This window comes from Bos indicus x Bos taurus, chromosome 11 (genome assembly GCF_003369695.1).
Source record: "Bos indicus x Bos taurus breed Angus x Brahman F1 hybrid chromosome 11, Bos_hybrid_MaternalHap_v2.0, whole genome shotgun sequence".
Lineage (NCBI taxonomy): Eukaryota > Metazoa > Chordata > Mammalia > Artiodactyla > Bovidae > Bos > Bos indicus x Bos taurus.
The window spans coordinates 86,080,792-86,107,644 of NC_040086.1; the positions used below are offsets into that span (position 1 = coordinate 86,080,792).

At 43.4% G+C, this 26,853-nt stretch overlaps 1 protein-coding gene across 4 annotated transcripts in view; it reads left to right on the forward strand.

The window, feature by feature from the left end:
* The window catches only part of NOL10 (nucleolar protein 10), a 90,018-nt gene that overhangs the window by 14,180 nt on the left and 48,985 nt on the right, over positions 1-26,853 (forward strand). For all 4 annotated transcript variants that reach the window (XM_027556086.1, XM_027556087.1, XM_027556088.1 and 1 more), the window contains 6 exons: positions 634-694; positions 2,619-2,704; positions 4,577-4,655; positions 5,830-5,979; positions 8,831-8,897; positions 16,363-16,415. In XM_027556086.1, the coding sequence (XP_027411887.1) occupies positions 634-694; positions 2,619-2,704; positions 4,577-4,655; positions 5,830-5,979; positions 8,831-8,897; positions 16,363-16,415 (496 nt within the window). The remainder of the gene's footprint in view (positions 1-633; positions 695-2,618; positions 2,705-4,576; positions 4,656-5,829; positions 5,980-8,830; positions 8,898-16,362; positions 16,416-26,853) is intronic.

The window sequence follows — 26,853 nt, forward strand, 5'->3', positions numbered from 1 at the left end:
TGGTGCATCCTTGAATAATAAAAGAGTTATCTGCTCTTTACTTCCAGAATTTCCTGTTTATAATAGCAACATATTTATTGAGTGTCTTATAAACGCTAGACACTGTGCTGAGCATTTTATAGTTTTTTCATTTAATCCTCATGATGACCATATGAAGTTGGTGAACACCGTTTTGCAGAGAAAAGAAAATTCAAGCCTAGCACGGTGGACTCAACAGGCTGGTCAAGCCTCCAGATTGGTGTTTGATAGCCTGTGTTATTTTGCTTTGGGGGAAGATTATTGAGAAATTTGTTCCTGTGGCAGTAGGATAGTGGTTTTGAAGCGCGCCCTTCCGTGTCTCACCCCTTGGCAGGTAGAGTGTCACCCCGCGGTCTGACAATCCAGGGCGAGCCCTTCGGTGTCTCACCCCCTGGCAGGTAGAGTGTCACCCCGCAGTCTGAAACTTCAGGGCTCTTGTGCCCAGCACTGGGCCTTGTGCTGCCTCGGTGCTTTTCATATGCAGATGATCGAGAACCTGCTGGCTGCCGCCTTCTCCATGGCAGTGGGTTCCTGTTTGTTTAGGAAGTTTAGGGGCGTGTCCCTCCCCCTAAAGCAGATGCTAAAACTCTCTCCCTTATCACTTTACTGTTTTAGGGAGAATAATGTTTGTGACATAAATTCAGTGCATGGCTTATTTGCCACAGGAACGATAGAGGTAAGCATACATTGACTTCATTTTGAAAAACATTTGCCCTGCATTTGCTAACAGAGTTTCATGTAAAGACAGGGTTACTTGGTTCCTAAGAGCAGGGTGCTGATGGTGAGACAAGCCCCTGGTTTGCTTTTCATGTGAATGGTGGGTCATGTTCCTGGGAGACACAGCTGTGCTCTTGCTGCAGACTGTGCCGCTTGGGGCTGCATTTGGCCTTGGGGGTGGGGGGCCGTCATCACTGAGGGTGAAGTTGATAGTCCCCAGCTCGTGTGGCAACCACTCTTGCTCTTCAGCAGCTCTCTGCTCCTTGTTAGTTTTATGACTGTATTCCTTTCCCTGAGGCTTATTTTTCTCATCAGTGAAATGGAGATGGTAAAACTTACCTTGCCAGCTGTGTGGAGGCGCTGTGCTGGTGAAGGTCACATGGAAGAACCTACATGAGAGCATTATAAACTAAGGGGACGTGGAGTGTGATCTGGATGTCCTGTAGAGTAGCACTCAATTATGCACATTTTCATTTTATTTTTTTTTTTTTACGTTTTCATTTTAAACTATGTTAACACCTTTGATTCAGTGTCTTTCATATTTAGGAGTTTTTCTAGATTTGCTTTTTTAAATTACAATATTGTTAAATACAGTAAAAAAAAAAAGGTAAATATGTCAAAAATGTACTGTTAACAAATTCCCTTCTGTACCTTCCAGTCATCAAGTCCTACACCACAGGTGACTCTTTAATGGCTTGCAATATTCTTTTTTCGTTTTTGTTTTTCTTTGTATATGCAGGTATTCGTATGTGTTAATATGTTTTTGAATGTTTTTCAAAAAATTGAGATTATGATGTGGTTCTTCATTTGCCTATTTTTTTTTAATGTAATGCTATATAATGAACATGTTTATACACTGGTGCTTGTAATTACTTGTAAAACTAAGGTAAATGTTTAAAACTGGTGGATAAGATTCCATTGTGTAGATGTATTGTAGTTTATTAAACCAATTCATATGGATGAAATGTAGATTTCTTTACTCAAATTATTTTTAGGTTAAAAGATGAAGATTTGAAATGGATCGCCTAAGGTTGATTTAATGGAAATATATAAAACTGTGTTGACTGTGTTATAAAAACTAGTATGCCAAAGTTAGGCCAGTGAAGCATTATCTCGCTAATTACTTTCCTTGAGATTACAAAGGGGAAATTTTAAAATCATTTCCTTGAAAAATTTGTTTATTTGAATAGAGTCCTTACAGAGCAAGCTAGGCTAGACATCAGGAAACATGCTGTGTAAGAGAAGTTGTGAATTAGAGCAGGCTTCTCTTTCACCAGCTGTTTTAAGACCAGTCATGAGACTTGTTGAAGGGGGCGCAGACCAGCCAGGCCAAAGGCTGGGTTCCTGAAATTCCTTGGGTTCCTTGATTACTGTGTGTGTGTGTATGCAGTCATATTCAACCCTTTGTGACCCTGTGGGGATTTGATATTTGATATGCATAGTCAGACCACTTTAAAATTCATTTTTACATTAATTTTTATATTATATGTTGGATTTTGATTTCTTCTGTGACAGTTATTGTGGTACATATATTAAATATTTATCATTGATACAATAATATTTATATTTAAATTTTGCCCGTTATACCAAAATATCTTTCATAACTCCTCTCCCTGCTACCACACCAACCAAATCAAGGTCCAGTCAGGTATCATGCATTGCATTTTGGACCTTTTTTCCCTTAACCATCATTTTTTATTTTTCCTTTTTTAAATTATAAAAGAAATGCAGTTGATGCAAAGGTACAAGTAAAAAGTTAAAAATGTTAAGTTCTTAATCTGCACATGATAACCAGTAAGGCTTTTCATTTTCTTTTTGGGGAGTATTTTCTAAAAATTTCCTAGTAGCAACAGTAATTTACAATGATTGTTCTGTTTGTTTAGGGCCGAGTAGAGTGCTGGGACCCGAGGACCCGGGGCCGAGTTGGTGTGTTAGACTGTGCGTTGAGTAGCGTCACGGCTGATTCAGAGTAAGTGGAAGTGAGTTTAAATACTCAACCAACTTCTGATTTAAACAGATGTATCAATGCTGAGATGTTGGGAAAGATTGAAGGCCAAAGGAGAAGGGGGTCACAGAGCACAGGATGGTCAGATAGCAGCACTGACTCAATGGATACGAGTTTGAGCAAACTCTGGGAGATGGTGGAGGACAGAGGAGCCTGGCATGCTGCAGTCCATGGGGTTGCAAAGAGTGGATCATGACTTAGCGACAGAAGAACAGCAACAACAGTGTCAATACTAAATTAAAAGCAGTTGCTGAAGGATGACACTCTTAAAACACATTTCTCCAAGGTTGTGGTTTTGTAATTGTTTTATGGAAAAATCCTTTCCTGCGGAAGCTCGCTAAGTGAGGAAGCTAGTGGAATTCCTTTTTCATTTAGTTACTGTGAAACTGAGTTAAAACGTATACGCTGCAAGAATTTATATTTCCCATTCTGTAGGATCTGGTGGTGGAATCCAGGGAAACCACACAGTTACCTATTGAGTGTTATTACATTTTCATAAGAAAAACAGTGAACTTATATGTATACTGGGAAGAAATCTGGATATGTTGTAGTGTTGAAAGTAGCTTTACCTGTCGATTTAGTTTTGGGTGATTTTATTTATTACTTTTTTATGCTTAGCTTTATTTTTTTCCGACACAAGTGTTATAAGCTGTCACCTCTGTTATTGGACATAGGTGACCTTCTGGAAGGAGAAGCCAATACAGTCAAAGAAATATGAGTTAAATATTGGCTAGGGGAGGACAGGCTTTGTTGTTTACAGGTGATGTATGTGATTGTGTGCCTGAGAAACCCAGTAGAATGAACTGAAAAACTATAAAAGCTAGTATGAGATTTAAGTAAATTGGTTACAAAATAAATGTACAAAATCAATGGCTTTGATGTTTATCAGCAAAGTCCATGTAGAAAGATACAGTGAAAACCAGTTCTCATTTATAACAAAAATTGTAAAATATTAAGGGTTAATCTTGATAAGTAACTATCTGAAGAAAAGGACAACATTTTATTAAGAAACAAACAGGTTTGAATAAATGAGGAAAAACAGTATCACCTCACCAAGAAATGATTCTGGAGTTCAGTTTGAAAAGTCAGTGACGGAAGTCGATGCTAACGAGAGGACCTGATGCTTCAGCGTAGTTGCAGGCTGAGGCTCTAGGTGGCGTAAGCGGCCTGAGGATGCCAGCAGTCAGCCGCCTGGACTCTAGGTTCTGGTCCAAGGTCATGGAGACAACAACTGTTGAAATCAGGACTATGGCCTGCTTCTGACTCGTCATCTAGGACCCTTCCCACCTCAGAGTTACTCTTGGTTACTGAGTGAGAAGTATATTCTAGATTAATAGCTGTAAACATCCATTGTTCTGTTACTTTTAGAGATTCTAGGCTCTCATCTGGGGACTAGTCTTTTTTTTTTTTTAGCTTGACATTGTTGACTTTAAAAGTGAAAATGGGTATACCCATGTTTGAATATAAAACTGTTTCCTCGTAAGCCAAAAAAGGGACATTTCTGTAAATACCTCATTCTGGCTTAATCAAAATGAAAGATACTGTCATACTGGTCCTTTTCAGTTGGTTTTATATTTTCAGTAACTTTTATTGCTTGTTGTTACTTTAAGAATGTTTCTTACAGTTTTAAAAGAAGATAACCTGCAAATTTTTTCAGATAGGTTACATTTATAAATAAAGGTTAGTTTTCATTTTGACTTGGAAAGTTTGGATACAGTTCTTTTAAATAGGAAACTAGAAATGTGATCCTCTCCATTAGAAGTGAAGAGTAATAATTTGTTCCTTGGAAGGAGATTTGACCATATATGCATGGAACACAAATATTTTGCCTTTCAGAATAAACAGTTTGCCAACGATCTCTGCTTTGAAATTTAATGGTGCCTTGACCATGGCCGTTGGAACATCCACAGGGCAGGTAAATATGTTTCAGTTGGAAACTTCGCTTTTAAGTTACTGTTTCAGAGGTGTATGTATCACGGGAAACACCCACTCGTCTGTTCGCTGTGTGACCAGACACTGAGGCATTACTGTTTTGGCCAGCGCGGAGAGGGTACTCAGATTGCCGTGTTCCGTCAGGACCTTGAGAAGCTCTGCTTCTGGCCCCAGTGGTGGGTCTGAGAGATTCTCAAGCTAGAAGCTGCAGTGGGGCTATGCCTCAGGTGTCCTCTTGACTTTGGTTTAGAACAGTGTTTTCTCGAGTGTGTGAAACAGAGTTCTATGGAAAAACAAAAATTTGGGATTCTCCAGATTCCTATCTTTGAGGTTTATAGTGCATTGAAATATATAGTGGAGGCTCTGAGAATCCCTGTAGACAAGAAATGTGCTGAGTTGGTGTTTCCAAAAGGTATTTGTCCAAGGAGCTTTTTTTTTTCCCACCCAGCACTGTCTCCCACATCCTGTGCAGGGAGTGGTCAGTGGGACATGCCTCAGCGAATGCTGACTAGTCTGAGGAGTATGAATGAAATAGCTTCAGAGATTTAAATTCATCTTTCCCCCTTTCCTTCCAGGCAGAGCCCACACACTTAAGTCTGTCCAGACCTCAGCACAAGCGGGAGCCCTGCTTCCAGCAGAGTGTCTGTGTCATCTGTCACCTGGATCTGAGATCCAGCTTCCCCATGCCCCTCACCTATCAGGATAGAGCTCAGAAGAGAACACTACCCTCCACCCACCCCCCAAAGTCATAGCCTTGCCACCAGCGTCTGACTCTAATCTACCACCCCTGCCTTCATGATGATTCTTGTTCTTGTTTCTTTCAGCCACTGGGACAGTGCCTGGTACATACTGGGCCCTCAGTGTTTATATTTATTAAATTCATAAATGACACAAATTCTTGTGCACTTCTTCCTTTTGGTTCCTTCCTTAACATATCCAGGTGGTTCTCAATCTTAGTGTGCCTAAAAATTACTCTTAGGGTTGAATCCATAGAGCCATGCCCTGGAAGGGTAATTGAAGAGATTTTTCTGGAGTATTTTTGCTGGCTGATACTTACTTTAGAGTCTTTGTACTGTGAGTGAGGATGTTCATTTTTAAAAGTTTCTTTTTAAGATGAAATATTTTATTTAAACAAATACCTTTTTTTTTTCTTTTAGGTTTTATTGTATGATCTTCGATCTGATAAGCCATTGCTAGTTAAAGATCACCAATATGGGTTGCCCATTAAATCAGTTCACTTCCAGGATTCCTTAGATTTGATTTTGTCCGCTGACTCTCGAATTATCAAAATGTGGAATAGGAACTCAGTAAGTATTTTTTGTTGTTAAAATGACTTACTTGCCTATTTTCCTTATGTTCCTTTTCTTTCCAGTTGCCTTGTTTGAGTTATGTGGGTTCTTGAGAAAAAAATACTAAGTATCCATTCAGGCCCTTCCCTGGAAGTTAGTTATTTCCAGGTCCTCAAGGTCCTTTTTTCCTGTTAAGAACTTTTCCTCATTTGCTAGAACTGGCATGCATTTTTACATGTTCAGTTAGGTAGATATAAATCATTATTTTAAAAAAACTTGATCCATGAGAAAACCCCTAGATTTTGGGGCTCTTTTACAACCTTAGGAAACTTTTTATGAGCTACTACTAATATTTCCAGGCTTCCCTGGTGGCTCAGTGATAAAGAATCTGCCTGCTAACACAGGAGATGCAGGCTCAATTCCTGGGTTGGGAAGATCCCCTGGAGATAGAAATGGTAACCCACTCCAGTATTCTTGCTTGGAAAATACCATGGACAGAGGAACCTGGTGGGCTATAGTCCATGGGGTCACAAGAGTGGGACACAGCTGAGCACACACGCACTAATCTTCCCATATCAGTGTTATTATACATCTCAATTTCATACCCTTTCCTTGTGTCAACAAATAGATTTTAGATATGATACCTTTACAGTAATTTCTTACATGAAAAGTGAAAGTCGCTCAGTTGTGTCCGACTCTTTGCAACCCCATGGACTTTAGCCCACCAGGTTCCTCTGTCCCTGGAATTCTCCAGGCAAGAATATGGGAGTGGGTAGCTGTTACCCTCTCCAGGGGATCTTCCCAACCCAGGGGTCAAACCCAGGTCTTCTGCTTTGCAGGCGGATTCTTCACCATCTGAGCCACCAGGGAAGCCCAATTTCTTATATAGTGTTTTTCTTAAAAGCAATTTTTTCTTAAGAATATTTGATATTCTGTGCCCTTTTAAATGTCGTTTAAAAAGTATCAAAACCCTATGTTGTTGATTCTCCTGTTTGGAGAGAGTAGTAAAAGGTTAGTTCATCTACTGAGACAAAATTTATTCCGAGTAGCAATTGCTTTTAAGAGTCTTTGCATTTATTGATTTCAGACTTAGCATCTTTAAAGTGTTACTGTAAATAGAAAGATTCATTTTTGAGGTAAAGAGTGTGAGGGGCCTAGAGCCTCAGCATTAGTTGCTGGAGGGCAAGCGTGAGTCCTTCCTGTGGGGCTCCCCTACACAGGGCAGAGGGGCCACCAGCAGCCTCATCACAGGTCAGCTGGTGATGGGAATCCCTGGCTGCTGGGACAGCTTGTCAGCTCTCAAAGTACTGACCTTACTCTGCTCCCTCTGTGTTTTCCTCTGGATCTTTGTGGAGACTGAGTTATCCCTGGGGCGTGTCCTGTCTCTCAAGCCCCATCACCTTCTCGGGCCCTCCTGAGACTTCCTTACAGAGAAAAGGAAGGGCCTCTGGCTCTCATCAGTCCTTGGAAGAATTCCCCTGACACTTCATTGCCCAGGAGCCGACTATCTCGCTTTGAGTTGGGAGGGTTTTGAGGGCTTTCTTGAAGATTCATGGTGTCTTAGGCCTGGATTTTTCTCTACTCTTTTCTGACAATCCAAACTAGTGTACTTTAAAACAACATTTCTTTTTACCTCTACAAATGCAGACTTTCCATGTTTGAAAGTTCCTAACACACTGGTAGAGTAAGTTTTCCATGGCCTGGCTCCCATTCTGCCTAAAGGTGATGACTAACCAGTCGGAATGCCCCCTTCCCAGCCCTCCAATGGGCATAGTTTTCCCCAATGTGGATTTCACGATTTCTCTTTTTTGTTCTGTGCTATTGTTATTCCGATTTCCCCTTCCTTTTTCCTCCTCTCTTTCCGTTTTCGTTTCATTGGAAACTTGAGACAAAAGGGAGGTAACTGTGTGAGCTTCACTGTCTTGAATTAGAACCTTGCTGCTGTTTTTCATGGAGCACGAAATTAGTTTTTTAATACCCCCCCCCACCACCATGGAGCCTCTAATAATGGGTTAATAAATGCAAAAGCTGGCAGACATTTTCAACACCAGTTCTTGAAGTCATGTTGTAGTTGCTACAGTAAGTTTTACCTTGGCGTTGTTGTAATGACTGAATACGCCCTCTTGACCAACACCCAGATTACTTGCTTTTGCTTGACTCACTCTCCTTGTTTATCTTTCTCATCATCCTTTCCCACTCCCATCTATTATCTTCTTTTTTCTTTCACTTAATTTCTGTTAATTTTTTAAAATATGGCATATTTTTCCCTACATTTAAAATACAATATTTTACCCTTCACTGTATAATAACTAGCACCTTATGTATTTATAGCATTTTGTTAAATTATCTTGTATTCATTATCTTATTTGATCCTCCTCAAATCCTAGCAACGCAGGATGGCAGATACCAGCCTCATTTTACCATATTGACCACCTCTTCTTTGTTTCTTTGAGGGCAGGTTTAACTAGGATGTGTCTTCAGATTGTGGACATGTTTAAGTTGACGTACAGTTTTATTTTAAACTTTACCCTTGCCTATTGTGTAGACATTATCTTTAAAAGTTCATATTTCTTTTCCCAATAAAGTCAGCTCTCCCTACTGAGCCCCGGTTTCTTCCTCTCTAAAATGAGAGGATTTGAAAAAAAATAAAAAATAAAAAATAAAATGAGAGGATTTGATAAATTGATAAAAGAAATTCTCTAAGATTTTTTTTTTTAACCTTAATTCTGTGATTTCTGTTAGGTGATTTTATTTTCTCACATAAGCAGGATATATGGAGTTATGTCTCCAGCTTACTTCCTGTATATACATTGCCAAAAGTTGTCTTCCTTTAACTGTTTTAACAGTTCACTTTTGCTTTCTTTTTTAGGGAAAAATATTTACTTCCTTGGAGCCAGAACATGACCTTAATGATGTCTGCCTCTACCCCAGCTCAGGTATGCACTACGGAGCGGCAGGCCATTTTGTGAGATGAATCTAGGCTTTGCTTTACAGGGTTTTAAACTCATTTCTTAAGACAGGGTTTGGCTCAGTTAAGACAGTTTTTAGGTATTGTATTTACTTGAAAAATTAAGAACAGGAAGTGATGTGGATGCTTCAGAAAGTGACATGCTCAGTGACTCAGTCCTCAGCCAGCCTAGCTGTTAGGAGAAGCTGGTGGCAGTCTGTGGGTCAGTGGCAGGCGAGGTGCTATTTTAGTGTGCACTTTAGCTCTTTTATGGGATTAGTAATTTTGTGTAGATTGAGGTTAGGGATGTGGAGGAGCCTGGAGTTGCCTGATGATACACAAGGCTGGCGAAGCCACATGTCGAGTATATTCTGCGTTGCAGACTCTTCTGTAAAGTACCTGGTAGATTTCGAGATTTAATAACACCTTCAAGCAAATCTGAAGAATTCTGGGGAAGGAGAGAAAATGAGAACACTTGTCACTCTCCCGCAGGGTTGTGTCCTGAGGACAGACACACACAGATATTTCTGATGGTGTGATACCAGGCAAAACAGGAGAAGTTCTGCTCCGGAGGTGCACACTGGCCCTGTGACGGCAGAGGGCGAGGGGCTCCAGGCAGAGCAGCGAGAGGAGGGCGGAGGGGAGGTTCTCGTTGGCTCCGAGTGTGGGTGCTGGGTGAGAGACATGGTGGGCAGGAGGAGCCCCGTGTGCCAGAGTGTGGGGTCTGTGGGAGGAGTGGGGTGGGAAGCAGGTGGTGCGTGGGGTGGGGGCCCTGGAGTGACCACGCTGAGTGCCTGGGTGCTGTCTGTGGTCAGGACCGATGCAGACCATGCTCACAGAAGGTGGTTCTGTCCACTGGGCAGAAGGTAGATCAGTTTTGAGCTAAAATGAATAGGAAGAGATACGTAGAGCTGAGATCGGCTGCACAGGAGAGAGGGCAGACTCGGAGAGAAAGATGGTGTTGTCTTCTTTGAGCATCTGAGTCTGAGGTGGCAGTGAGGCAGTGATGGTGTCTGGCAGAGGGTCTCCAACCTGCCTGCCCACCAATATCACCTGGGGGCTTTTTAAGAAGTACAAATTCCTCAGCCCCATACCAGGTGTGCAGACTCAGAGCATCTGGGGGAGAGCCCTGAAATGGGCTATTTTTCACCTGCTTCCCAAGTGGTTGTGGAGCCCCGCCCTGACCTATAGCCTCATCCTGGGAGCCACATCCAGGGCACAGTAGGTAGCGTGGCCCAAGGAAAGCAGGTCTGCAGACATAAAATTTTAAGACATGTAAATAGAGGTCATTGCAGAAGAAGTGGCAGTGGAGGCAATTACGATGGGGAAAGTGGAGAGACCGCAAGACAGCAGGACCTGAGTATGGAAAGGGAGATGAGAGGGAAGAGCCAGCGGAGAGGCCGACAGAGTGACAGTGAAGGAACCGGCAGCTATTGAAGTAGAGAGAAGTGATTGCCCGGGCATTGCTCAGTGAGCAGAGCATCACAGAAGTGGAGGCAGGAAGGGGCAGGAAGGCCCTGTGCTGTGGGTCTGGATGTCGTCGTGCTTGTCACTTAATCCTCTCATAACGCGGGAGAGTTAGTGACTCCCTTACCATTCCTTTCCCCCTTCCCTTCCCTTCCCCTCTCCTTTCCTTCTCTTTTACATCTTTGGAGGTGAGGAAACTGAGATACATGCCCAGGGTTGGTCACCCGGCCGCTGTGTGGCAGAGGCTCCGTTGGAGCAAGCCTCCCCTGATCTTGGAGCCTGTGCTCTTTCTTAAGTTACCGGGTACTCTCCTGAGAAAGATGAGACACCCTGAACCTTTGTAATTAGCTTTTCATCTGTGATCGTTGGGAGAATTTTCTTATAATAGGGGTGAGTCAAATTGTGATGAATTCAGAAATTAATGAAGGTGCTGGGTCATAGGTTGAGATGCTGAGTGGTCTAAAATGGGGTTGGGGCTAGATACAAAGGTGAGTAAAATCGGGTGAAGCTGAAGTTAGAACAAGAGGTTAGTTGGATTGAAGGAGTGGGGGTTTGAAGGGTGCAGATGGTGACGAAAGTTGTTGACCTGTGCTGACTGATTTGTGCTCACCTGTGGCCACGGAGAACTTGCGGAGTAACTAATCTGAAATATGTGCTCTAAACATAAAATACACACCAGACTTCACATGTACCAAAAAACAGGAAAGAATGTGAAGTAGATCTTTAATTTTTATATTGATAACATATTAAAGTGAAAATATTTTAGACTTACTGGTTGATAAAAATATACTCAAATTTACCTGTTAAAAAAAATTTTTTTTTAATGTGTCTACCAGAAGATTTTTAGTCACTTATGTGGCTTGCATGGTATTTCTGTTGGGCAGGGCTAGTCCAGACATGGAGGGCTTTGATAGTATAGAATACTGATAAGGTGCAAGGTGTTCAGAGTCAACTGCAGGCATGGAATGTGACTGCAATCTCACCAGAGTAGAAACCTTCTTCTGGTACCAAAAATACCGTTACCCCACGTAAGAAAGCAGTCCTTTCCTAATAATACCTTTAATTTTTCACATTCCCCTGCTTGTCCACCAAATGCCTTTTTAAGCCCATTTATCTGAAACTAGTCTATCACCAAGGTTGTGGATTACATTTAGTAGTTGTGTTTTCCGCTTCTTTCAATCAGGAATTCTCTCCCATCCTTTCTTCCCCTTCCTCCATGGCACTTGAGTTTTCTGCCATCAGGGCTGTAGTCTCGTAAGATGTTCTGCATCCTGGATTCCTGTGAGTATTTTTCTTCGTGTCCTTTACTTGTTCTTCCGGCCCCTGTATTTTTTGTTGTTGTTCTAAAATAGAAGTGAAATCTAACAGCCCAGTGCACTGTGGGTTAAATATTTGGGACAAGGGTGGTGCTCAGGGCTGACGGGTTCTCCATGTCATTTCCCATCCTGTTGGTCATCCCAGAACGAGCAAGGAGAAGCGTAACGGCTCTGCCTTGATGGCCAGCAGTTCTTTCTGTTATACATGATGCTTTCCTGGCAGGTAGAACCTTTAAGATGGTGTTTTGGTCAGAAGAGTGCCTTTATTGTCAGGTAGCTTATAAGAGCTTAATCAAACACAAACACTAGCCAGATAATTTATTTCACAAGCTGGTGAGCCCAGAAAGGCAAGTCTCTCCATGGCTGTCTTGGGGTTCGGACCGAGCGTGATTGGTTCACAGGTTTTGCTGTCTTTCCCTCGCTTTACTCTCCTGTCCCATTCACATTGCTGGTTAGGTTTTTTTGCTTCATCACTATGAGCGTAAGCATTCTTTATCTTCTCACTTACTCGTTTTGGAGTAATTAAAGCCGAATCATGATTGCTTGCTGTTCTGTCGTGTGTTTCTGATACTCAGACTGCTCAGAACGTTGAGAAACGGTTCTGTCTTAGTGGCCTCAGCTTCTAGTTGCTCGTGCTGAGTCTCCATGTCAGGTGCTGCCCTGCAGGTTGGGAAACTGAGGTCGCGGCCCCACGACCCCGGTCCGCAGTGCTTGCTGAGCCCCAGCCCGACCTGTGGAATCCAGAACCACTGGGAGAAGGAGAAGGAGATGTCCACTCAGAAAGGCTACTCAGGCTTCAGAATTGTACCAGTGATCCAGGCTGTTTTTCACTGCTTTTAGGCCTGCTGGAGGCGGTCTGTATCATCAGACCTGAAGTCGCCTTTTATTCTCTCAGCAACCTCCCAGTAGCCTGCCTAGAAATAAGATGTGGCCCATCACTAACCTTGGCGCCATGTGTAGTAAAACAGCAGGTTCCCCACTTTCTGTAGGAGTTGACCGCACGAAAAGGCGTGTCCTGTCCTTTCCAGCACAGGGCAGTTCCGCACAGCTTGTCTGCTCTGAGCCGCTCCAGCTATGACCCGATGCCGTCCGTTTCCAGGCAGTGATTCTCAGATGTATCTGATGAAGTACAAGCCTTTTATGTTTTTTGTTTTGTTTTTAAATTTCCAATCCATTGCAGGTGGATACTTTTGTCAAGTAAGGTGAATTAGTAGAAAAAGGGTTACACGTTTGGAACTCGCCGCAAGGTCGAGTTGCTATACATGTTTCTAAATTCTTCAGTTTCTACACTCACCGGCAAGCTTGACGGCAGTTTTCAAAGTGGCCCAGGAAGCACGCTTTGAGTTCGTCCTGGCTTGAGCAATGTTTCTGATTTAGAGCTGTGACCTTCCCTGAGTCCTTCGCCCCCAAAGCCTGGACAGATGAGATTTGTTCTCTGCGTGTCTCTGAGGAGCACGTCGTGTCCTACACTCTGTCCACGCTGGAGCTGTGGGCTCTTCTTCAGTGCTGATGATCTCTGCCTTCTCTTCCAAGGTTCCCATTTTTATTGTTGGTGCTGTTGTTCAGCTGCCCAGTCGTATCCGACTCTTGGCGGCCCTGTGGACTGCAGCACACTAGGCTTCCCCATCCTTCACTATCTCTGAGAGTTTACTCAAACTCATGTCCACTGAGTCGGTGATGCCATCCAACCATCTCACCCTCTGTCGCCCCCTTGTAAGGAAATTTAAAGGAAAAGCCATAATCTCACAATCTCTTCACAAGTGTCATTACTCCTTCCATTAGAGAAATTCTTTTTGGGGGGCCACACTGAGCGGCCTGTGGCATCTTAGTTTCCCAGCCAGGGATTGAACCTGCACTCCCTGCCTTGGAAGAGTGTAGTCTTAAACACTGGACCACTGGGGAATTCCCAGAAATTCTTGTCTTATAAATCACTTGTTCGTGTGTTTTAAATTGTCACCATGTGTAATTGTCTTTTGCTTTTCAGTTTGACATTGTTATTAAATACGTTTGTCATGTTACTATATGGTGTTTATATCTGTGTGTTTTAATGATTTATTTGATCGTGCAAGAAGTCTTTTCACTTTATCTTAGTTGTCGTTGGAGTTTTAGAGTCCCATGTTCCACGGGCTTTGGAATCAGTCCAGTATCAGCTGGCTCGGTGGTGACCTTGAGCAAACGGTCTTGCTTTCCTGAGCTACCTTCTCACCTGTGGAGGTAGAGTGCCTGGCTCAGTACTTCACCCTCTTCTCGCCTTTCACCTGTGATTGTCTTAATTTCTGCTGAACTAACTCCATACCTGGGTTGACTTTCCTGCTTCCCTCTTGTTAGAAACTCCTCGTGTTCCTGGGCTGTGTGAGGTTGCTTTCTCCTTTATAATTTGTTTTGGTCCTAACTGTCCCGACTTTGGTTTCTCGGTAGGTCAGCTTGTGTTGTTGGCCGTGTTTGGTCAGGTGAGGTCCTGCTCATTGTAGGAGACAGTCTGCCGCATCCGGCCTGGATTCTCCTGTGTGATCAGCGCCGAGCCTTTCCTGTGGTCTGTTTGGTGGGTGTACTGTGTTTCCCTGTAAAGCGTTTGCTGTTGAGTGTTCAGGGTTGAGCCAGGGAGGCTGGGCTTAGGGGATGTCTTTGTTGGGAGCCTTCTTTCTGATTGTAAGATGTCTCTTCAATTTCCAGACCTTCTTCTTTAACCCTGTCTAAAGGTCCTGGAGAAGTTCTGATGGGGCTGTTAGACTTGGGAAGCGCAGGTCACTAGAGGTGGTTTCTTCCTGTGTGAACTTCAGTGAGCAGTTGTCTCCAAGGCCAGAAAAAGTTCCCACATGAAAGAGTTTGTGGAGGCTACAAGCTATGAGAAAGTGTCTGATTTTTACTTGACTTTCATTTAGACGTACATTTCTTGCTTCCTCGAGTGAGTGAGTGAGTGTGTGTGTGTGTGTGGCTTCCTCGGCTGTGTGTTTGTGTTGTGGTGAAGGTTGTGTGTGTGTGTATGTGTGTGTTGCTTCCTCGGCTGTGTGTATATGTTGTAGTGAAGGTTGTATGCGCGTGTGTGTCTCTTGCTTCCTCGGCTATGTGTGTGTGTTGTGGTGAAGGGTGTGTGTTGTGGTGAAGTTTGTGTGTTGTGAAGGTTGTGTGTGTGTGTGTGTGTGTGTGTGTGTTCTGGTGAAGGGTGTGTGTGTGTGTGTTCTAGGGAAGGTTGGTTGCAGCTCAGGACTCACTCCCCCTTTGGACTTGATGTGTGTAACATGGCTTTGCCGGCAGAACGTTGAGCTCCTGCTCTCTATCAGTGAGCCTCCTCTACCTCAGCATCATATTTCTGTTAACAGCATTAAAGAGCATCGCTTTGGCAAGCTTTTGTGCTAACCGAAGAGCAGCACAAAAGTACTTTTTAAATCACAGAATTACATCACCATCCTTAGCGTTTGGTGTACTTAATTAGGATTGTGAGCTTCCGTGGCATCTCAGACAGTAAAGAAGCTGCCTGCCTTGCAGGAGACCTGGGTTTGATCCCTGGGTCGAGGGTCTGGTAATCCAAATGTGTGCTTTCTGTGGATTTTTCTGTTGTATTTTACAAATAGATTTTTTAAATGAAGGTAATGTAAGTTGATATGTAAAGGTATTTAAAAAAATGAGCTCTTGTCTGAAATTTTGCTCTTAAGTTCTGTAGCTTGTAATGTTCTGAATGTTCTGCTCAGCACTTGTAACTCAGTACATATGAGCTTTATTTTTTGATCTGTAAATAAGTACGATAGTCCTTATGTCAGAGAGTTGTCACGTCTTCACCAAGATAAAGTACACAGAAGTGTTTTGTAAATTACAAAGGACTGACTTTAGTTTTGCTTCGGTTCATCGTTCTGGAACAGGGCAGAGAGGGTCAGAGCTGCCATGAGAGCCCCTGCAGGGTGGGGTGGGGCAGCGGATTGGCTGTGTGGCAGAGACCTGAGCCCAGGGCTGAGCTGGCTGAGCGCCCCAGTTCTGTGCTGAAGTGCAGTGGATTCATTACTGTTGTTCCTGGGGTTTGAGGGGAGCCATCACTGGATGCCACAGGCTGTCCCTCACTCCATTCTCACTTTCTGAGAGCACTGATCCCTGGACTAAATTATCAGCCACTCTCTGGGTGAATCATTTTGGTAAAGGCTGTCAGATTCTATCTGGGTCTTTTCTAGTGTAGCTACATGTAGCATTCCTCTTAAGCCATTTTGTTTTCTATTAAGGTGTAAAGTTTAATTCAAACATGAGGAACTACTTTGCTCTGACATTTTGTGGGAAATGCTTTACTTTGGTTCTTTGATTCCTGATTAACAGAAAGATACCTTTCTTAACTTTCATAATACATAATAGTGCATCGAATCTACCTTTTATTGGTGTATCTGAAGCTTAAAACTTAACTCTTAAAAATGGTGGCCCTTCTCTGTGGGAACCACTCAATCACTTAGCTGATACAGCCTGAGTGTTTTGCAGATGGGGAAGCTGGTCTTTCTGATACTTCAGATGCCCCATCCAGGAGGGTCAGGGACCATAGCCCACAGCCTGACTCCGAGGGTGCCTGGCTGCTGGTCTTACTCTTCTGCTGTTCATCGTGTTCTGAGCATTTCACTCATTTCAAAATATAAAGCAAGTAGGAAGAGTATTTTTATTTTCCCTTATGTTTACCTTTTTCATTGTGTTTATTTTTAGGAATGCTTCTTACCGCCAATGAAGCCCCCAAGATGGGCATCTATTACATTCCGGTAAGTGATACAAAAAGGAGTTACGGTAAAAATAGAACAAGGAAAGACACTGTAGTTTTAAGCTGGCTGTGTCGAGGGACTTTGGGCCTGCATGTGGCTGTGTAAATTAGACACAGTGGCTCACTTGTCAAATCACTGTACTTCCTGGAGCCAATAAAGTAATGAATGTTTAACCATTCTTTTATGGGAAACTACTTAACATCCCATTAAAAGTCGTCAGTAGAAATTCATCTTTATTCTTCAGATTTACATTTGTTTTTTGTTTCAGAATGTTTCAGAAACTTCCGGCTATTAGTGATCAAGAGACCTAATCCTCTAAAATAAAAGTCTAGGACTCTTTCGGTCATCGCATTGTCTTTTAAAAATGGGTTCTGTGTATAAGAAACCATCTTAGATTGCCATGATCCGTGATGGCATGCAGTTTATTATCTTGTCCCTTTTTTTTTTCTCCTTCCTTAAAGCATTCTTCCATTACATATGCCAGACACTTCCCTACCTATACCTAAACAGAAAAGCCTGTACTGCAAAGTTGGCCTTAGATTCTGGTCACCACACATCTCCTTTTCTGAGATTTGCGGAGAAGAGCATGGGGAGTGTGGAAGATCAGATATTTGGGGAAGTAAACGCTCTGTGATCAACGTTAGCCTCCAGTTATGAAGATTCTTCATATTTATGATGGTTCTTTTGAAATAGTTCAACCATGGGTATGTTTCGCCCCTCTCCGCGCCCCAAAAAAAGATACTCTGTTAATGTTGCCTTTCTATGGCTTCAGGAACCTGCTATGTTGTTGAAAGCACTTTGGGGTGTTTCTTTTGGTTGATGGTGAAGAAGGTCATTCAAACAGCAGCTTTTCCATTTTCCTAAATTGTCATTTGTTCCTTTTCTCCCCAGCCTCTCAGAGATACTGCTTCTGTCTTCCTGTTAGTTTGTGTGTCTTTGTCTTCATTCAATCGGTAACTGGTTATTGACTGTATCAGCTGTGTCAGGCCCAGTGCTGTGGGTTGACAGTGTAACAGTGGATAGGGTACCACCCCTTTCCTTGCAGAGGTCATTATTAGGAAGTAAAACAAGAAAGTAGACAGTTTCTGGTCAGCGTGATGAACACTCTTAACTGAAATAAGGAGCCTGGAACTGGAAACTAGTGGGAAGTATGGCAGATACTTGGCAGAAACCTTCCAGAGGAATTGATTTCCGAGGAACGACTGGAAGGCTGGTTCTGTGTTCTAGATGAAGGGGGTGGGGTGCAGAATGGGAGAAGGGTCTTGGAAGTAAAGGGAACATTGTCTGCCAAGATCCAGAAGAAGGTAACACACATGGCTGGGCATTTGCCCTTGAGGGACGGGGTAGCTCAGGCTGAAGGGGTGCTCTGCAGCCAGGGTACGATGATCCTGTGGGCTGGGTGTGGTGGTGCAGCTGCAAGAGTGATAGGATGAGACCTGCATTTCTGAAGGATTATTAACTTCTGGCTGCCACCAGGAGAGGGGATTAGATCAGATCTAACCCAGAAGCAGCAAGAACAGGCTGTGGTGATCTGCAGGAGAGACATGGTCCCTGTGTTACCTTTGCCAGACCTCCCCTTTAGAAACTGGGGCTTGGGAGGTTCTAGGGTAGTCTCAGAGAAGTCTGATCTGGCAGGCAGTGATTCCAGGGGGTTATCCTCCTTGAATAGCCAGGCAGCGTGTCCAGAGGCATCCACCGATAAAGACTTGTGTCTGTCACAAGAAGAGCCTTCCCTCAGTCCAGCACTGAGTTTTCTCACAGCATCAGCCCATCTGGGCATGTCAGGAGAGGCCGACTAAATCAGCTTGCCCCCCTCTGAACTTCTCCTGGGAGAGGTCTCACTCTGTCTTCCTCTCAGGAGGGTGTTCTGCGGTTTGATCTTCAGCATCTGCCTACAAGTTCTTGATGTCTCGTGTCGAAGAGCCCTTCTTCGTGTAAGAAGTGTGTAGAATCCACCAGTGGGAGGGCAAACGAGCACTGAGCAGGGCGTGGAGGCCGGATCGGGAGTCTGCTCAGCTGATGAGGAGCCTCCGGCTGGGCATCCCTCTGTGTGGAGCGGGGTGGGGCGGTTCTGTTTTTGCAGGAAGGCCATTTCACCAGCTTGTGCAAAGATGGTGGCAGTGGAGAGAACTGGGACAATTGACAACAGTTGTAAGATAGGCTTGGCCGTTGCCTGGACGTGGGGGGAAGGGAGAGGAAAGGACCACACGCGACAGCCGCTTTCTCCCTGGTGAATGTGTGGGCACGGAGGTGACTGCTTGAACCAGGAGGAGAAAGGGGATGATAGAACTGGAGGAGACCCCCGCTCACTTCTGTTTGTCTGGATCCATTTCTCAGGCTGGGTTTTTTTTTGTTCCAAGCACTGGGAGCTTCACACAAGAGGGGACCCGTTGCTGGCCAGGTGGTGAGAAGCAGCTTTTTTGATCAGCGTTAGCTTATCTTAGAAGATCTTCTTAGTTTCAACTCTGTAGCTCAGATGTAACCAAGCAAAGTCAAAAAGCCACCCAGAGACTGCTCCCAAGTGGCTGAGCTTATGGGGACGGTCAGTGCAGAGTTGTTCTTGCTCAGCTGAGCATTGTGTGGCAGCTTGTACCTAAGTGTTCCTCCCTAACCTATCTTTCTGCCCTGCTGCCTCGTACACCGTGAGGATTTATGGTGCCACTTGTCTTTACTTGGAACCTGTTCTCCGTGACACTCCTTCAGAGCAAAAGAGCCCAGGGGTCTGAAAGCCTGCCGTCTTTGCTAAGATTTTTATCAAACTCACCAGGCTGACATTTTTCACAGAGATTTATTTGAGGCCTATAGAACCAGAGAAGTGTGTGTTGAATATGCAATTCATGCCAAATATAGGCAGTTTGGACAACGATTTGTATTAACGTCTTATAAACCAGTTACGAAAACCCTTTTTCCCCCACCCCCGCTTTGAGGCTGTGCTGAAAATGAAGACAGCTTAATGTTCTTTCAGCTTGTTAATTTTTGCCTGTGTACTCTATACCATCTTTCTTGAGTACTTGAAATCTTTTTAGAGTAAATGCACTTCCTGATTTATATGGTCTCTGCCACTTACTTATCCCAATAGCTAGCTAGTCTTTTATGACCAAATGGGTTTTCTCCAGCTCTTTCCCCATTTTCTCAGTGTTCTCTTTTTCTGTCTCTGAGAGACCAGGATCTGTTCTTTTGTTTGTTTGCTTTTTAAATTCCAGGGCCTAATTCAGCTGAAGCTTTCAGGACTAATGCCAGAAACAGTTTTTCAAGTTTGGGTTCCTCTGATATATAATTTAATCGTAGGTTCTTCCTAATTAACACCTTTGGCAACTGCATGGGCTCCAGAGGGAATCCAAGTCCTGTGGCACCCAGCCCAAACCTGCCAGGGTGCCGAGTACTGTTCCTGTTGGAAATGCTTCTGGGCTCCAAGGCCCCATGGGTCAGTGAGCTCCGAGACCACACATGACGGACACGTGATGCCTGGCATGCTTGATAATGTGTATGGATGCGTAAGGGCTTCCCAGGTGGCGCTAGTGATAAAGGACTCACCTGCCAGTCAATGTAGGAGATGTAAGAGACACAGGTTTTATCCCTGGGTCTGGGAGATCCCTTGGAGGAAGGCATGGCAACCCACTCCAGTATTCTTGCCTGGAGAATCCCGTGGACAGAAATGCCTGGAGGGCTACAGTCCACGGGGTCAAAAAGAGTTGGACCTGACTGAAGCAACTTAGTGCGTGTACACACACACACGAATGCATAAACTTGAGAAAAAGAATAATTACTTGTTTATTAGGAAGCTATTTGAATTAGAAGACTAAAAGTCAATTGATTGAGGATGTATGATTTTTTTTTTAAACACATAAGTTTTTTAAATTTGGAAAGTACTCCTGGAACCAGAGTACCTGCATGTAGGGCAGAGTTGAACACAGAGTTATACTTACTCACACCAGCGCTCCTGGTTTTTTTTAAGAAATAACACTGGAACTTACTCAGCATAATGCATGAAATGTACAGAACTCTTTGAAAAGAGAGATGATTGTGTATTAAGAAGCATAAAATCTCAAGGACACTTGTTTCACTTAGTTGTAACACACAAGCACACGTCATTGCTGCTTGGGATGGGAGTGCTCGGTCACTCAGTTGTGTCCAACTCTGTGTGACCCCATGGACTGTATAGCCCGCCAGACTCCTCTGTCATGGGGATTCTCCAGGCCGGAAAACTGGAGTGGATCACCATTTCTTTCTCCAGGGGATGGATCTTCCTGACCCAGGGATTGAACCCGCATCTCCTGTGTCTCCTGCGTTGCAGGAGGATTCTTCACCCACTGAGCCACCAGGGAAGGCATTACTGCTTGGGATGTTTTGGCATGATTTTCCAGAAGGCTGAAGGACATAGTTACATAGTGCTTCCTTGCAGTTACTCCTTACCTTCACCTCTTAAGATGGTAACATTTTTATGAGCTGTCCGTTTGGCAAATACATTATTTTAGTTTAGCATTAGATTTGACAGTACCTTACAGAGTATTTAGTGTCTCCTTTTTATATAGATACTCTCTTCCTCGTTTTAAAGTTTGGGGCTAGGGACTTGGTCTTTTATTTTGTCTTATGATTGCAGCACACTTCTGGGGGCAAGATGGTGAAAGACTGGTCTCTCTCCCACAGTCTCTGGAAACGAGGCAGGCGGCAGAGAGAACTTTGGCCGACAGAAGGTTCTGCTTTTCGTGCAGAGTCCATTGTGCAGGCAGACGTGCTTTCTCCCATAAAGTAGATCTCATCTGCAGATCACTTAGGCGGCGTTTAGCCCTCTCGGCCAGGCCATGCTGGCTTCTGGAGGCCACATTCTCCTGGTTGTCGTCCTGTCGCCCAGGTAGCCCTTCCAGTCAGTCTGCTTTCGTGGCTTTTCCTGCCCTCGGGCCCAGTGATTGAGCCTCGGCGCTCTCCCTTTGGTGCTGGGGCTTAGTTCTTGTCTCTTTGTTTTCCCCTCAGGGAGCTCACCTGTCCCCCAGGCTCCATAGGGACACCTGTGTGCTACGGACTTCCAAACTTCTGTCTCCAGCCTTTCCTTCCCCTCGGAGCTGCAGAGTCACATACCCACCAGTCTGCTGGGCCATGGAGGTGGAGACCTTTCCACTAGACGTCTCATTGGTGCCCTCTAGTTATGTGTCCACAGCAGAATTCCTGGTCCCAGCTCCCCACCCTCCCCTCTTCTCACTTCGTTGCTTACTCAGTTCCTCGGCCCAGAGCACAGGCACAGCTGTGTTTCCTCGCCTGTCCTCTTCGTGTGTCCTTGTCCAGTCCATCTAAACCTCACATCAACTCTTTTTCCAGTATTGGTTCAAATCCAGCCATTTTTCAGTACTTCTGCTTCTGCCACACATCTGGGTTACCTTAATGGCCTCTTACCGGGTCCTTCCTCTTTCCCTTTGTCTCTCTTGCATTCTGTTTTTCATACAACAGCCAGGTTAATTTAAAATATAAAAATAGGACTTCCCTGGTGGTTTAGTGGTGAAGACTCCATGCTTCCACTGCAGGGGGTTCCTCACCTGGTCAGTGAATTCCGTATGCAGCCTAACGTGGCCAAGAATAGTGATGATAAAATATAAAAGCAGCCAGTCAGAGTCTACCAGTCTTCTCCTTGACAGCCCCCAAGGGCTTTTCATTTTGCTCAATAACATCTTAGCTCCTATCATTAACTTAGAATGCCCTACAAAATGGAAAAGTTTAAAACACAGGAAACTCCGTTTTCTCTAACCATCAGAGAACAGGTCTCTGAAAACGTTTATCCGTTTACAGAGATCGACAAGTGGTTAGAGCAAAAGACCAAATCCCTCGTCATCGCTGCCAGCATCAGGGAATAACTTACAGGTCGTAAACTAATCCCAAACACAGAATTAGTAGAGAAGAAAATTAAAGTTAGAAACAGAGAGTCCATGCAGCTCTCCTTTGGATTCATCTGGTGCCAAGGGAACAAGCTGTGCTTGGGCTGTTCTTCTTGGTGCTAAAGTCTTTCTGACACTTTCAGGTGAGTCCATTGTGTGTCTTATGTTGAGATGGCAAAAACTGTTGAAGAATAATTTTCAGAAAAAAGGAAAGTCATGACTTTCACATAGATCTCAAAAAAACGTGTTAAAAATTTCATTTAACTTATTAAAGGAACCAGGCATGTGTCATCAAAGGTGAAGTCTAAAATAGCACAGATTTACGTGGAATAAGGTGATGCTGAGTTGGGAATGTACAGATGAATAGATTGGCTTTTCCGAAGGTATGGAGGGTTATCTGTCCATGACAGAATTCTTTCGCATGACTGTTAGCAATTCATCTTGCATTGCTGTCAGTTACTTACAGTTCACACAGTTGTAAAATGTATCCCATGGAATCAGAATCAGGTAATCTTGAAAGGCATGCTCTTAGACCAGGAGTTTGGCAAACTAAACACCTAACTAAATGCCTACTGCCTTGGAACAGTGCAGCCATTCATTTATTATGTGTTGTCTACAGCAGTTTTCTGACCAAAGAGGTAAAGTTGAGTAATTATGATAGAAAGACCCCGTGGTCTGCAAGCCCCGAAATCTTTAAGAAAAAGTTTGTGGACCCCCTACTCTTGATTATACATAACTTTCCATTGAAGCACAAAATCTTCCTTATATTTACTTACTTATTTATATATTTATATAAATAAAAAACATGAATAAATATGTAATGAATGTGTATTTTTCTTTATTATGATATAAAAAACATGGACACAGGGATATTGTTTCTTTTTTTCCCAGTTATATTCCTACCACCAAAAGCAGTGCCTTTTATGCTGTAGGCATTCGATTAATATGTGCTGAAAAATTAATAAAACATATATGAGATAATCAGATAACTGTAATTTGAAGAATCTTAGATAATGGTCATATGTTTTACAGTGGCTGCTTTGCAGTGATTTTTAGCTCTTCTTATACCACATTTGAATTTAGCATCTGCCTTTTTCTGCTACCATTAGTGAAGTTAAAAAGTTAAGAACATGACTCATAAGTGCTAGACTGTAATTTTTATACAACAGGATAAGGATCAGTTCCTTTGCTCTGACAGTATGTTCTAATCAGAACGATCACAGAATCTTGGGATCATGCAGTCCTTATGCATTTCTGAACTTCCCTGGTGGCTCAGATGATAAAGCGTCTGCCTACAGTGCAGGAGATCTGGATTCAATCCCTGGGCCGCAAAGATCTCCTGGAGAAGGAAATGGCAACCCACTCTTGCCTGGAAAATCCAATGGATTGAGGAATCTGGTAGGCTACAGTCCATGGGGTTGCAAAGAGTCGGACATGACTGAGCGACTTCACTTTCACTTTCAATCATTATGTTTGTGAAGGCTGACAGATTTCTAAAAGAAATGCCTCATCCAAAAGATGTATGACTGGTGCTGTTGTGAGATAAACTCTTTCCTAAAAAAATATAGAAGGAGAATATGAAAGTAAGGACATTGAGCTTCTTTTGTACCTCTTTTGAAATGTATGGGGGAACTTTGGCTTTGCATCTAGGATCAGATCAGATCAGTCGCTCAGTCGTGTCCGACTCTTTGCAACCCCATGAATCGCAGCACACCAGGCCTCCCTGTCCATCACCAACTCCCGGAGTTCACTGAGACTCACGTCCATCGAGTCAGTGATGCCATCCAGCCATCTCATCCTCTGTTGTCCCCTTCTCCTCCTGCCCCCAATCCCTCCCAGCATCAGAGTCTTTTCCAGTGAGTCAACTCTTCGCATGAGGTGGCCAAAGTACTGGAGTTTTGGCTTCAGCATCATTCCCTCCAAAGAAATCCCAGGGCTGATCTCCTTCAGAATGGACTGGTTGGATCTCCTTGCAGTCCAAGGGACTCTCAAGAGTCTTCTCCAACACCACAGTTCAAAAGCATCAATTCTTCGGCGCTCAGCCTTCTTCACAGTCCAACTCTCACATCCATACATGACCACAGGAAAAACCATAGCCTTGACTAGACGAACCTTTGTTGGCAAAGTAATGTCTCTGCTTTTGAATATGCTATCTAGGTTGGTCATCACTTTCCTTCCAAGGAGTAAGCGTCTTTTAATTTCATGGCTGCAGTCACCATCTGCAGTGATTTTGGAGCCCAGAAAAAGAAAGTCTGACACTGTTTCCATTGTTTCCCCATCTATTTCCCATGAAGTGATGGGACCGGATGCCATGATCTTCATTTTCTGAATGTGGAGCTTTAAGCCAACTTTTTCACTTTCCCCTCTCACTTTCATCAAGAGGCTTTTGAGTTCCTCTTCACTTGCTGCCATAAGGGTGGTGTCATCTGCATATCTGAGGTTATTGAGATTTCTCCCGGCAATCTTGATTCCAGCTCGTGTTTCTTCCAGTCCAGCGTTTCTCATGATGTACTCTGCATATAAGTTAAATAAACAGGGTTACAATATACAGCCTTGACAAACTCCTTTTCCTAATTGGAACCAGTCTGTTGTTCCATGTCCAGTTCTAACTGTTGCTTCCTGACCTGCATACACATTTCTCAAGAGGCAGATCAGGTGGTCTGGTATTCCCATCTCTTGAAGAATTTTCCACAGTTTATTGTGATCCATCTAGGATAGGATGGGCTTATGCATTATAATGATTGGAAATGCATCATTTTTCTTCCTGTGCTTTTAGCTGGAGCTGCTGGAAGTGCCGTGCCTGCTGCTTTCTAAGATTTGGCTTCTAGTATGGACCATTGATCCAGTACGATTCAAAGCCAAGACTGACGGCTCTTATGTTTACTAATCTGATGTCAGAGATTCCCCAGATGTGAGATCTCTTTGACCCACTAGTATACGCTGAAATGGCCCTGAATATGTTAATGTTCACATGGAATCCTAGAAGTGACGGATGACGTTTTCCTCTCAGATGCTCATTTAAGCAGAGAGATATTAGAGATAGTGACAGAAGTAGTTTTGTTAGAAATTCCTATTCTTTTTTTTTTTTAATTGAGAAATTCCTATTTTCTAGTGCCAATTGCAGCATATTTTCTTGGTTTAAGGAGGCAGTACCAGATGTATCTGGGGAACTTTCTAGCATCAGAGGACATACAAGACAGAGCATGAACTGGACAGATAAATGCTGAAATGTTTTCCACAATAAATGGTTTCTCCACATGCTGCAAAGGAACAGGGGAAGCTTTTGAAGCACAGAACACTAGAGCAGGTCAGGAGCTTTGGGGTCATCTAGTCCAGCCCCTTAATTGATAGCTGAGAAACCGAGTCATTTGTTCAAGGTCAAATGACAAGCTAGTTCCAGAGCTGGATTGTGAAGACATTTCGTCATTCCCTGTTGGTTATGGAAGGAATTTTAAAATTCATCTGACCTGAGTTTGAATTTCTGGATTGCCACTTACACGAATTTGGTGACCTCGAACAAGTTACTTATCCTGACTGAGCCTCTGTTTCTTGAGCTACAAAGGAAGAATGATTTTGTGAGACAGCTGTGTGCAGTAGACAGTCATTTATCATGGTGCTTGCTGCCTGACAGACGTTCAGCTGATTATTGCTGTTGTACGTTTTTGCATTGAGTAAAATTTGATGGGTCCAGTGGCAAAGAGTATATTTTATATTTAGCATTATATGAATGTGGGCTTTTATGTGGGCTTTTAGGAAGAATGTGATATTGAACAAAATAAATATATACTGAAAAGGTTGTGACAAAATCACAGGTGTGAGTGAAGAAAATGATGTGAAAAATATGATTTGATACTGTTCAGTCTGTTACAAGTCATGTAAACTAGAGGTGGAGAGAGCACTACTGAATGCCTTTGGTTTTGCTGTTATTGAAACAGAAAGCAGTGATGAAATTTGGTTGCTTAAATTAAAAATCTGAGTTTTAAAACTGAAGTCCGTTTCCCACATTCTATTATCAAAAGCACACTATAGAAAATGGCCAATAAAGACAAGTAGAAAACTCACAATTCCATTAACCAAAGTGAAAGTGAAAGTCGCTCAGTTGTGTCCAGCTCTTTGCGACCCCATGACTATACAGTCCCTGGAATTCTCCAGGCCAGAATACTGGAGTGGGTAGCCTTTCCCTTCTCCAGGGGGTCTTCCCAACCCAGGGATTGAACCCAGGTCTCCCACATTGCAGGCGGATTCTTTACCAGCTGAGCCGCAAGGGAAGCCCAAGAATACTGGCGTGGGTAGCCTATCCCTTCTCCAATGGATCTTCCCGATCCAGGAATCAAACTGGGGTCTCCTGCATTGCAGGTGGATTCTTTGCCAACTGAGCTGTCAGGGAAGGGCAAACACATTTTAACATTTTGCTCTATTTTTTCCATTGTTTTAAATTGATAATAATCTAATATCTTGCTTTTTTCTCACTTCCTGTTTTTCTATGTTATTATAAACTCGTAGAGATCACTTATTATATGGTTGAGATGAGGCATGCGATTTGAAAGGGACTGCTTGAGTGTTTTCTTCAAAAG